This window comes from Etheostoma spectabile, unplaced genomic scaffold, assembly GCF_008692095.1.
Source record: "Etheostoma spectabile isolate EspeVRDwgs_2016 unplaced genomic scaffold, UIUC_Espe_1.0 scaffold00010132, whole genome shotgun sequence".
Lineage (NCBI taxonomy): Eukaryota > Metazoa > Chordata > Actinopteri > Perciformes > Percidae > Etheostoma > Etheostoma spectabile.
The window spans coordinates 3,162-16,246 of record NW_022603800.1 but is presented as its reverse complement, the minus strand read 5'-3'; the positions used below and the strand labels follow the sequence as shown (position 1 = coordinate 16,246).

The following is a 13,085-nucleotide window of genomic DNA, read 5'->3' as shown; positions in this document are numbered from 1 at the left end:
TTAAAGGAGCATATTACATTTTCAAAATATTTTACCAGTGTTATGAATTTTTGGGTTTTGTACATTTTTGCCGCATATTTGAATGGAGTCCGGCGTGGAGTCCTCTCGCTTCACACGTTTTACGCTATTATTGCTTTAAAGGGATGTTATAGCGATTTAAACTAAGGTAGAGGGACATATCAGCACGTGTCCAGTCTTTACTTGTGTTTTTTTATTCAAAAAACACACTTAAAGAACCAGGAAAACACATTTAATAGTGAGGAATTTTACCTTTTCTTCTATTCTGACTGAATACAGGCTGAAACTTAAACTCATTTTAAATGAATTAAAAATTCGAAACTACATTTAAATGCATGCTGAATGCAGCCGAATTGAACATTGAACACGAAATATTTAAAGGAACATATTAAATTTCCAAAATATGTTACTAGTGTGGTGAATTCTTGAGTTGTGTGCATTTATGCCGCATATTTGAATGGAGTCCGGCGTGGAGCTCTCGCCTCCCAAGTTCCAGTCTATTTTTGCTTTTAAGGAATGCTACTGCGCTTTAAACTAGATGGGAGGGACATATCAGGACGTGTCCAGTCCTAAATTAAATGCTATATCTGCTCTGTTAGTGTTGAATAACTCAACTTTAGGTAGCTGGTGTTAGCAGTGTGTGCAGCCAGACCTACCTCACCAGGTCCAGGCAGTACTTTTCATTGATTTGTGAGCCTGTTGTCGCGCTGGTTGCTGCTCTTTTAATACAAACACAGCTGGGGGAAATCGCGTGATACAGCGAGGTTTTACTGCTTAATAACCCATGTTTAGCACTGATGCTAGCTGCCATGTTCCCCTTCAGCTTTCACCCTTGTGTCACGTTAAAAACATTCCCCACCGGGCTTTTAGTTCCGCTTCTTTTGATTATTTATAAAAGCTGCTGAAATAAAAAAAATGTCTGTCTATGTTAATCATGCATTGACACGCCTGAAAACTGTCACGTGGAATAACAACGACCATATATGAGGAACATGTTATGTTTAACTCACAAACTAAAATTAGCAGGTTAGCCATAACGTTACCGGAAGTTGAACTATACTGCCGCCAAAATTAGAGCAGCAAATATTCTAGTGACAACTCACACAGGTCCGCACTCCCCAGTTGTAAGTCAGACAATTAAAAAATATAAATATTATTTCACATTTTAAATATCTATGTATTTTTCTTGTAAGCAGTCTATGCTCAGAAATGAAGTTTTAAATGGAATTATCCCCGATTGCGGCTTTTATTTTGTTAAGTAACCGGAAGTTACGCCAACGGCGCGATTCGTTTGTTTACTTTCGCTATTGAGCGCTAGCTGGATAATGTAGGAACCAGCAGGGGAAGAGGGGAGTTTGGCAGGCTGGTTTTCCTCCTCCTCATATGGCAACAGCGTCGGTCAAATGTCCGCTTGTGTGGCTGCTGCTGGGGCTCTGCGTCCGGCTGTCCGAGACCGGAAACACTCGGTAAGACCAACGGTTCCTGTTTTAAGCTAACGGCTAATGCTAGCCTGGCTAGCTGTTAGCCTAGCCTGAAGATTTAGAGAAGTCTGCCCAAACTTGTTTAATTTCCTCTTAAGTGACAGTTAAGTTAGCTTGGTTAAAATAGTGATAGTTAACCTAATAATCCTTCCATAAACAAACTAAGTTCACAAGTTCGTGCTAATATATTTAAACAGCTGTTGGGCAACAATTTGTCTTTAGCAAACTTTTAAGATCTTATCGGAGTTGTTGAGTGCAAAGTTCACAAAGTTTGATAGACGGACCCTGAACACACCGCGGCCTTTAGTTATGATGGGTGGCAGTAACAACAAGTAATACACAGTACAGCATGGGGCGTGGAAGCAACAAAATAAATAACAAAGTGAACAATTATCAGTTTATTTAATCATAAACAGCTGATTTGATTGAAACAGGCGTAGCACAACATTGTGGCCCCTGTAAGAAAGTCATTTTCTACGGGCCCCTAACTTCATCCCCAGCTATTCATTCTTGCATCTTTTTGGGCCCTCCTCACATGAGGGCCCTGGGTACTGCACTGGGTCATTGTTAGTCCCAAGATCAGGTTTTGGTTTCATTCCTCAAGGAAACACGAGTGTGTTAATGTTGCTGCAGTTGGACACTTTGGCCCCAAGATGGCGCTGTCGGATGATAATCACAGGAACAAAAACTCCTCCACCATCATCAGTGGTGTAGTCTCGTGTACTGTAGTGGGTTTACTGGACTGTCTATGTACAGGGGCTTGAGAAAGTTTACCCCCCCCCCCCCCCAGGTTAAAGTTGACTAAAAAGAGGAATAAAAATACATCTTTTGGAAATTGATCTTAATGTCTTAATTAAAAAAAAATTAGGAAAATCCAATCTTTTAAAGACACTTTGTGAATGAATAATGTTTCATAAATAAATAAATGTTCTGAATTAAAATACAGGGGCATAAGTATACACCCCCTATGTTAAAATACAGGGGGCATAAGTATACACCCCCTATGTTAAAATACAGGTGGCATAAGTATACACCCCCTATGTTAAAATACAGTGGCATAAGTATACACCCCCTATGTTAAAATACAGGGGCATAAGTATACACCCCCCATGTTAAATACAGGGGCATAAGTATACACCCCCCTATGTTAAAATACAGGGGGCATGAGTACACCCCCCCATGTTAAAATACAGGGGGAATAAGTACACCCCCCCCATGTTAAAATACAGGGGCATAAGTATACACCCCCTATTAAAATACAGGGGCATAAGTATACACCCCCCTATGTTAAAATACAGGGGCATAAGTATACACCCCCCCTATGTTAAAATACAGGGGCATAAGTATACACCCCCTATGTTAAAATACAGGGGCATAAGTATACACCCCCCTATGTTAAAATAAGGGGCATAAGTATACACCCCCTATGTTAAAATACAGGGGCATAAGTATACACCCCCCTATGTTAAAATACAGGGGGCATAAGTATACACCCCCTATGTTAAAATACAGGGGGCATAAGTATACACCCCCCTATGTTAAAATACAGGGGGCATAAGTATACACCCCCTATGTTAAAATACAGGGGGCATAAGTATACACCCCCTATGTTAAATACAGGGGCATAAGTATACACCCCCCTATGTTAAAATACAGGGACATAAGTATACACCCCCCTATGTTAAAATACAGGGACATAAGTATACACCCCCCTATGTTAAAATCAGGGGGCATAAGTATACACCCCCCCCATGTTAAAATACAGGGGCATAAGTATACACCCCCTATGTTAAATACAGGGACATAAGTATACACCCCCTATGTTAAAATACAGGGGGCATAAGTATACACCCCCCTATGTTATATACAGGGGCATAAGTATACACCCCCCTATGTTAAAATACAGGGGCATAAGTATACACCCCCCTATGTTAAAATACAGGGACATAAGTATACACCCCCTATGTTAAAATACAGGGCATAGTATACACCCCCCCATGTTAAAATACAGGGGGCATAGTATACACCCCCCTATGTTAAAATACAGGGGCATAAGTATACACCCCCCTATGTTAAATACAGGGACATAAGTATACACCCCCTATGTTAAAATACAGGGACATAAGTATACACCCCCTATGTTAAAATACAGGGACATAAGTATACACCCCCCTATGTTAAAATACAGGGACATAAGTATACACCCCCCTATGTAAAATACAGGGACATAAGTATACACCCCCCTATGTTAAATACAGGGGGCATAAGTATACACCCCCCTATGTTAAAATACAGGGGCATAAGTATACACCCCCCTATGTTAAAATACAGGGGCATAAGTATACACCCCCTATGTTAAAATACAGGGGGCATAAGTATACACCCCCTATGTTAAAATGTAAAATAATTCAAGTAATAAACCAGCATATCCTAAACACATTTTTTCTTGTATGTCTTTAAAAACATTTAACAAACCTGTTTTATTTTTCATTGTGTCCATCGTAGCGTCTCCATGGGCGACGACGTCCTGCAGCCGTACGCCCACGGCCACGGCCCGTCCCGTCCCCACCGCCACGTCAGAGACTGTCAGTCCGTCGTCCACGGCAACAGCACCTACGAGAGCCACCCCTCCAGCCGCGACGGCGGGCTGCCGGTGGCCGAGTCCACGGCGTTCGTGTCCGACGTGCCGAGGAGCTCCAGGATGGTTTATGGTGAGTGACGGAGGAGTCACAAGTTACTAAAATAACTTACTTAAAATAACTCCAGATAGCTTAAAGACCCTGAGGTCTGAGGTGTGTTTGATGGACCTCTGATTTAATGATCCCTCGCTTTATCATTCACTCCCTGACATTGAACTGACATTGAAATTGGTTACAAGACACGTGTACCAGAGCCCGACCGATAAAGGGTTTTTAAGGCAGATACTGATATGAATATTTGGTTATATAAAAATACGATTTTTTTTAATCCGGAAACGTGAACAGATTTCCCTAACATTAGTTACTTGAAGTTATTTACGAGTTGTCACTAAAATAATATGATAATTTCTGTGATTGTCACAACAGAACATCAAAATATGTTAAAGTTCTGATAAACTGTAAAAAAAATACAAACTTAAGACATGAAACCTTTTGAAAGTCTTTTGAACAAAAACACATTGACAAAATGTTAATAGAGCGTCCTCTGGTGGACAGACTATGCAACACCATCACTAACAGGGACGTTGTAGAGCGTCCTCTGGTGGACAGACTATGCAACGCCATCACTAACAGGGACGATGTAGAGCGTCCTCTGGTGGACAGACTATGCAACGCCATCACTAACAGGGACGTTGTAGAGCGTCCTCTGTGGACAGACTATGCAATGCCATCACTAACAGGGACGTTGTAGAGCGTCCTCTGGTGGACAGACTATGCAACGCCATCACTAACAGGGACTTGTAGAGCGTCCTCTGGTGGACAGACTATGCAACGCCATCACTAACAGGGACGTTGTAGAGCGTCCTCTGGTGGACAGACTATGCAACGCCATCACTAACAGGGACGTTGTAGAGCGTCCTCTGGTGGACAGACTATGCAACGCCATCACTAACAGGGACGTTGTAGAGCGTCCTCTGGTGGACAGACTATGCAACGCCATCACTAACAGGGACATTGTAGAGCGTCCTCTGGTGGACAGACTATGCAACGGCAATGCTCATAACATGGTTGAAAGTGTCAGAAAATAGTCAAAAAACTTCATCCCAGTTTCTCAAAGTCCAAGGAGATGTCTTCAAATGTCTTGCTTTGTCAGTCCGAAACACCTTTGCACTTTCGTTGTTTTCAAAAAGAGATAACCACCTAGTATCTGTATTATCAATAAATCTGTTTATTCTATGAAAATTTCACAAAATTGAGTCGGGCGTGACATCTTTTGACGTCTTTTTTGTGTCCGACCAACAGTCCAAAAAGCCAAAGCACATTCAGATATACAGAGAAAAAGCTCTGAAAAGGTGACTGGTCCCCCTTAGAGATCGGATGAGAAGCCCAGTCCTCCGTGGGGGGGTCGGAGTAGAGCCGCTGCTCCTTCACGTCTAAAGGAGCCAGTTGAGGTGGTTCTGGCATCTGGTATGGATGCCTCCTGGGGGGGTCCCTAGGGAGGTGGTCCAGGCACGTCCAGCTGGGAGGAGGCCTCGGGGAAGACCCAGGACTAGATGAAGGGACGTCCAGCTGGGAGGAGGCCTCGGGGAACACCCAGGACTAGGTGGAGGGACGTCCAGCTGGGAGGAGGCCTCGGGGAAGACCCAGGACTAGATGAAGGGACGTCCAGCTGGGAGGAGGCCTCGGGGAACACCCAGGACTAGGTGGAGGGACGTCCAGCTGGGAGGAGGCCCCGGGGAAGACCCAGGACTAGGTGGAGGGACGTCCAGCTGGGAGGAGGCCTCGGGGAAGACCCAGGACTAGGTGGAGGGATTATATCTCCAACCTGGCCTGGGAACGCCTCAGGATCCCCCAGTCGGAGCTGGTTGATGTGGCTCGGGAAAGGGAAGTTTGGGGTCCCCTGCTGAACCTGCTGCCCCCGAGACCCGATACCGGATAAGGGGATGAAGATGGATGATAGATGGATGGAGAGCAAAAGCAGAAAACCTTCTTTTAAGAAGCTAGAAACCGAGAATGATGAGCAATTTTGGCTCGATAACCGACTCAAATGGTTAATTGATAAATTATTATTTTTGTTGATTGACACAGTACAGACAAGTGCATCGTTTGGGGGGATTTCTCTGCAGCTCTAGTCAGTTTTGTCTTTCCGTCCCTGATGCACATCTCCGTGTCTTTGCTCCCAGGCCACATAACGACGGTGCGCGACCCCCTGAGGACGGTGTCGGTGCTGGAGCCGGGCGGGCCGGGCGGCTGCGGGATGAAGCAGAGGGCCCCGGTGGAGGAGACGGCCGAGGCTGCCGGGTGTCTCTACGCCCAGAACGCCGGCTTCTTCAGCACGTCCACGGGCCGGTGTCTGGGCAACGTGGTGAGCGACGGCAGGATGGTGCAGGACAGCGGAGGGCTGCAGAACGCACAGTTCGGCATCAGGAAGGACGGCACCCTGGTGTTCGGGTAAGACTTCTCAAGGACTCCAACTATGGTCCCAAACTTTAAGCTACATTTTACTTACCTGGTCCACAACCTAGCAAGATATTTTAGCTTTTTTTTCTGGGTTTGGCCTTTCGTCCACACACAAACTGCGTTTTAGGGTTAGGGAAATCTGATTTTTTTGGGAAAACTCCCTCCAGGGTGAAGATGTTTAAAAACTCACAATTAATTGTTGATGTGTAGATATGGAAAACAGAGTTTTGGGCTTTTATAACCCTCATGTTGTCCTCATGTTGCCCTCATGTTGTCCTCATGTTGTCTTCATGTTGTCCTCATGTTGTCCTCATGTTGCCCTCATGTTGCCCTCATGTTGCCCTCATGTTGTCCTCATGTTGTCCTCATGTTGCCCTCATGTTGTCCTCATGTTGTCTTCATGTAGTCTTCATGTTGTCCTCATGTTGTCCTCATGTTGCCCTCATGTTGTCCTCATGTTGCCCTCATGTTGTCCTCATGTTGTCTTCATGTAGTCTTCATGTTGTCCTCATGTTGCCCTCATGTTGCCCTCATGTTGCCCTCATGTTGCCCTCATGTTGCCCTCATGTTTTCCTCATGTGTTCTTCATGTTGTCCTCATGTTGCCCTCATGTTGTCTTCATGTTGCCTTCATGTTGCCCTCATGTTGTCCTCATGTTGTCTTCATGTTGTCCTCATGTTCTCTTCATGTTGCCCTCATGTTGTCCTCATGTTGTCTTAATGTTGTCTTCATGTTGTCCCCATGTTGTCCTCATGTTGTCCTCATCTTGTCCTCATGTTGTCCTCATGTTGTCCTCATGTTGTCTAATGTTGTCTTCATGTTGTCCTCATGTTGTCTTCATGCTGTCCTCATGTTGTCCTCATGTTGTCTTCATGTTGTCCTCATGTTGTCCTCATGTTGTCCCCATGTTGTCCTCATGTTGTCCTATATCAATGTCTTTTTAATTCCCCAAAATAACATGATTGATTCCAACGCTCTTTGCCAAGTACAAATCTCTACTTTCATTAATTTTGGGTCTTATTCTATTTTATAGCATTGTAAAACAAAGTGAAGTGTTGTTGAAATAGTATTGAGTAAAAGTTTACATATTCCAGTCTGTGATTATCATCAACATCCATTCCTTTAATTTTAGTCTCAATAATTCCTAATTTCTGCTTTTCTAACTCAAACATTAGGTATAATTTCCTATAAAGGAGCTTTATGGACCATAAATTCCAAAATAACTGTAAAACGAAAGTTAAAAAGTTGGTGTTACGTAGTGTTGAAAACGTCAAAAAATGTTATTTTGATAAGACACTGGCCTAAATTCCTCTGGAGAGTTATTATCCCCCACCTTCAAACTCCTTCCAGTCTCTCTGCACCTGATCTCACATTTCTGATCTATCCTCTCTCGTCACGTTTGACTGTGCCGCTGTCCTTTTCATCTGAACCACATTTGCAAATCAGTGACTTCCTGTTTGCACGGACCAGTAACTCATAACGTCCGGTTCAGTTTTAACAAACGGCTGAAAAACAAGCATCCCCCAGATGACGTGTTCATGTCAACATGACTCACTGTTGCACCAGTCTAAACGTGTACCTGCTTTCACATGAACTGATGAAAAACACACAAAAAACTTGTGTTCAAATGCTGCTCACTAGACATTCCCCCAACGTTTAAAAAAAAAAAAAAAGACAGATGGGCGCCTGGGTAGCTCACTTGGTAGAGCGGGCGCCCATATATAGCGCTGTCCTGTACAAATAAAGGCCTGAAATGCCCCCATAAAAATCTTTAAAAAGGCAGATTTTTAGAAATATATTGAGAAATAAGTAATTCCTTGAATCCTCCACAGGGATAGAACTGGATATGTATAATGCCACAGTGAGGTCGACACGTGCACACCACGCAAACAACACACACACACACACACACACACACACACACACACACACACACACACACACACACACACACCCACACACACACATACTATGCAAACAACACACACACATGCTGACACATGCGCTCTGTAAACCATGAAAAGTATATTAAGCTGTTTGTTTGATACCTGAGGTCAGTAAACTCTGTCCAGAATGATGCAACGGTCAAACAGCCAGAGAAAGTCAAGCTCAAAGAAATCAACATGTATACTTCTTATACACACACACACACACACACACACACACACACACACACACACACACCACACACACACACACACACACACACACACACCAAAAACATGTTACAACCTGTCATTTGTTGTCCTGAACCTTGTAATGTGACACAAGAGTACACATTCTTTTTACTTTTTATGAATTTTTACGTCTCTTTACTTTGTTATTTTTCTATCTGAAAACTTTCACTTTTACTTCACTACATTTCCTAAATAAAATGTGCACTTTTGGAGGATGCTCTCCAAAGTACACTCCATCCTGGACAACTCCTCCCTCCCACCCACTCCACAATACACTACTCAGTCTGAGGAGCACCTTCAACGACAAACTCAGACACCCACGATGCACCACAGAGCGCCACAGCATGCAATTTGGGGTCCAAATCCACTCTTTCTAGTTTGACGGCAGGAAAAAAAGGGTCCGTGCCCCGGCCGCGTGGTCCTAAAGAGTTGTACTTAGGGTCTTCATTAATCATAATCATAGGTGTGTTTTGGGGGTAACATGCAATCAACCAATCAGAGGTCATCTCCAGTTCCCTTTAAAAGCCAGGCACATTTCTGCCTTACATTGATATTATGATGTCGGATTTGCACCATAATATTATCATTTTTAATCTTCTGCATGTGTGTGTGTGTGTGTGTGTGGTGTGTGTGTGTGTGTGGTGTGGTGTGTGTGTGTGTGTGTGTGTGTGTGTGTGTGTGTGTTGTGTGTGTGTGTGTGTGTGTGTGTGTGTGTGTGTGTGTGTGTGTGGGTGTGTGTGTGGGTGTGCGCGCGCGCGCGCGCGGCGTGCGTGTGTAACAAGCATAGTGTGCGTGCTGTGCATAAGCCTAAGCATGTTTTACTAATGCTCTGTTAAAATAACAACGAGATGCTGCATTATTGACTTAGACCAGGTTTTTGTTGGTCAATGGCGTGATCACTTTCTGCTGCCTCAAGATAGCAATACGCCCATACTGCACCTGAACACACCTCACCTGTAAGACCAGCATGCCCAGAATGCACCTGAACACACCACCCTGTAAGACCGGCATGCCCAGAATGCACCTGAACACACCTCCCTGTAAGACCAACACACCCAGAATGCACCTGAACACACCACCCTGTAAGACCGGCATGCCCAGAATGCACCTGAACACACCTCCTTGTAAGACCAGCACGCCCGGAATGCACCTGAACACACCTCCCTGTAAGACCAGCACGCCCAGACTGCACCTGAACACACCTCCCTGTAAGACCAACACACCCAGAATGCACCTGAACACACCTCCCTGTAAGACCAGCACGCCCAGACTGCACCTGAACACACCTCCCTGTAAGACCGGCACGCCCAGAATGAACCTGAACACACCTCCCTGTAAGACCAGCACACCCAGAATGCACCTGAACACACCTCCCTGTAAGACCAGCACGCCCAGACTGCACCTGAACACACCTCCCTGTAAGACCAGCACGCCCAGAATGCACCTGAACACACCTCCCTGTAAGACCAGCACGCCCAGACTGCACCTGAACACACCTCCCTGTAAGACCAGCACGCCCAGAATGCACCTGAACACACCTCCCTGTAAGACCAGCACGCCCAGACTGCACTTGAACACACCTCCCTGTAAGACCAGCACGCCCAGAATGCACCTGAACACACCTCCCTGTAAGACCAGCACGCCCAGACTGCACCTGAACACACCTCCTGTAAGACCAGCACGCCCAGAATGCACCTGAACACACCTCCTGTAAGACCAGCACGCCCAGACTGCACCTGAACCACCTCCCTGTAAGACCAGCACGCCCAGAATGCACCTGAACACACCTCCCTGTAAGACCAGCACGCCCAGACTGCACCTGAACACACCTCCCTGTAAGACCAGCATGCCCAGAATGCACCAGAACACACCTCCCTGTTAGACCAGCACGCCCAGAATGCACCTGAACACACCTCCCTGTAAGACCGGCACGCCCAGAATGCACCTGAACACACCTCCCTGTAAGACCAGCACGCCCAGACTGCACCTGAACACACCTCCCTGTAAGACCAGCATGCCCAGGGGTGCGAAGACGGGCGCAGGTGCATTTTCTATTTAAACGACATGAAATTTTCATTCATTTTACCTGGAGAATGTTGTATGGAATCATCCATGTTATCTTTGGGCAATTTGGTTGAAAGAATCCATATTTCTGACATAAAACACTTTAAAACGAGTTAGTTTGACCCGAGGACAACACAAGGGTTAAGTCAGTAAATGCAACACGGCTAATCTACACAACGTTTACCATCGCGAGACGTGTGATTCAGAGATATATTGACACTATATTAGGGTTGTGAAATCTTCATTACATGGTAATGAGCCATCCCGCTGTTCTGTCCCCCCATCCGTCCCCGTAGGTATCTGTCCCAGGACGACGTGTTGGACCAGTCCAACCCGTTCGTCCAGCTGGTCAGCGGCGTGGTGTGGCTGTTGAGGGACGGCGAGGTTTACATCAACCAGAGCCTGGAGGCCGAGTGCGACGAGACACAGGAGACGGGTACGCACTGTACACTTACACACACAGGGAAACTACTTCCTGTCAGCCTGCAGAGGTTGTAGTCTGGAAGAGTCGGCGACGTTTTGGGCCAATCAAACACGACGGAAGATAGATAGATGGATGGATGGATAGATGGATAGATGGATAGATGGATGGATATATAGAGGGATAGATAGATAGATGTATGGATATATAGAGGGATAGATAGATAGATAGATAGATAGATAGATAGATAGATAGATAGATAGATAGATAGATAGATAGATAGATAGATGGATATATAGAGGGATAGATGGATAGATGGATAGATAGATGGATAGATAGATGGATAGATAGATATATTGATAGATAGATAGATAGATGGATGGATAGATAGATGGATGGATATATAGATAGATGGATATATAGATAGATGGATATATAGATATATAGATAGATAGATATATAGATATATAGATGATAGATGGATAGATGGATAGATGGATAGATAGACGGATGGATAGATAGATGGATGGATATATAGATAGATAGATATATAGATAGATAGATATATAGATAGATAGATAGATGGATAGATGGATAGATGGATAGATGGATAGATAGATGGATAGATGGATGGATGGATGGATAGATAGATAGATATGTTTTGATCCCCAAAAAAATGGGAAATTAGGGTGTTACAGCAGCACACGTACATCAGTCACACAACACAGAATATAAAAATAAGTGAGATACTAGGAAAAATATACATACATACAGTATACATGAAATAATAATAATAATAGGAATAAAATAGAAGAACAAATATTTGAATATGTGAAAACATTCAGGACGGGAAAACAAAATGTGCAACTGCTTAAATAATATGCTAAAATGTAAATAAACCAGTTGTGCAGGTTGCACTTAGTGCAGTATTAGTATAGTATAATATATAGTATAGTGCATTATTAGTATAGTATAATACATACTACATCGGGGTTCTCCATGATAGATAACAGTTTGTTTAGAGACCTCCTCTCCACCACAGCTTCAAACGACCGTCTTTGAGAAACGAGGAAGAATCAATCAGAAAATAAATAAAGCTGTTGTTAAGATTGAACTCCGGACAATGTCTGAAAAATCAGGTCCGGAGTTTCCTTTTGTTTAGGGGGGGGGGGGGGGGGGGGGGGTCACCAGACGCCTCACGATACGATATCATCACAATACAATACAATTGAGATTTTAACCCTTGTATGGAATTCGGGTCAAATTGACCCATTTCAAATTTTTAGAAGAAGAAAAATGGTCCAAGTTCCATGTTTTCTACCTGAAATCAGCGTCCTTTCCTTATTTCCTGTGATTAACATGTATTCCTGACTCAACTCAGAATATTATTTTAGAAATGACCACTTCTGTTGTTTCCATAGTGGATTTTTAACATTAAAAAAAAGACACGACAACAAACCCCACTTCCATGTTTAATAGTGTGCTAGTAGAGACTGATGCATTCCCTGAACATAGATGTCATCTCAGCTGTTGGAAACTGAGATAAAGATATATTTGTTAATAGATTATAAAGTAAAATGTTATTTCAGAGTTGTTTTTAAAACCCCAAATAAGTCCCCCCGGGTCAGTTTGACTCGAGGGACACGAGAGGGTCCCGGAGGTGAAGACAACACGAGGGTTAGACACATTGCAATATGTGACAATTTCTTACCTTTTTTTATTTTCCCCAACTTCAAATATTTCCCAATTTCAAATGACGTCCCCAAAAGAAGTCAACATCGGTTTTATCTAAAAAGATATATTTCTTCCGTTACGCAATAAGTAC

General features: G+C 43.9%; 1 protein-coding gene across 1 annotated transcript; it reads left to right on the top strand.

Moving 5' to 3' along the window:
- Positions 1-1,290: 1,290 nt before the first annotated feature.
- On the top strand, positions 1,291-11,376 carry LOC116679286 (N-acetylglucosamine-1-phosphodiester alpha-N-acetylglucosaminidase). Its single transcript, XM_032508965.1, has 4 exons — positions 1,291-1,484; positions 4,005-4,210; positions 6,322-6,589; positions 11,136-11,376. Exons 1-4 carry the CDS (start codon positions 1,402-1,404, stop codon positions 11,335-11,337), a joined length of 759 nt encoding a protein of 252 aa, XP_032364856.1. The 5' UTR covers positions 1,291-1,401; the 3' UTR covers positions 11,338-11,376.
- The last annotated feature ends 1,709 nt before the right edge of the window (positions 11,377-13,085 follow it).

What these genes read in the sequence shown, in the direction of transcription:
- LOC116679286 (XM_032508965.1), top strand. Translation starts at nt 1,402, where the DNA reads ATGGCAACAGCGTCGGTCAAATGTCCGCTTGTGTGGCTGCTGCTGGGG. An exon ending in TCCGAGACCGGAAACACTCG is followed by an intron (nt 1,485 to 4,004) that starts GTAAGACCAACG and finishes TGTCCATCGTAG; the next exon opens with CGTCTCCATGGGCGACGACG. An exon ending in GACGGCACCCTGGTGTTCGG is followed by an intron (nt 6,590 to 11,135) that starts GTAAGACTTCTC and finishes CCGTCCCCGTAG; the next exon opens with GTATCTGTCCCAGGACGACG.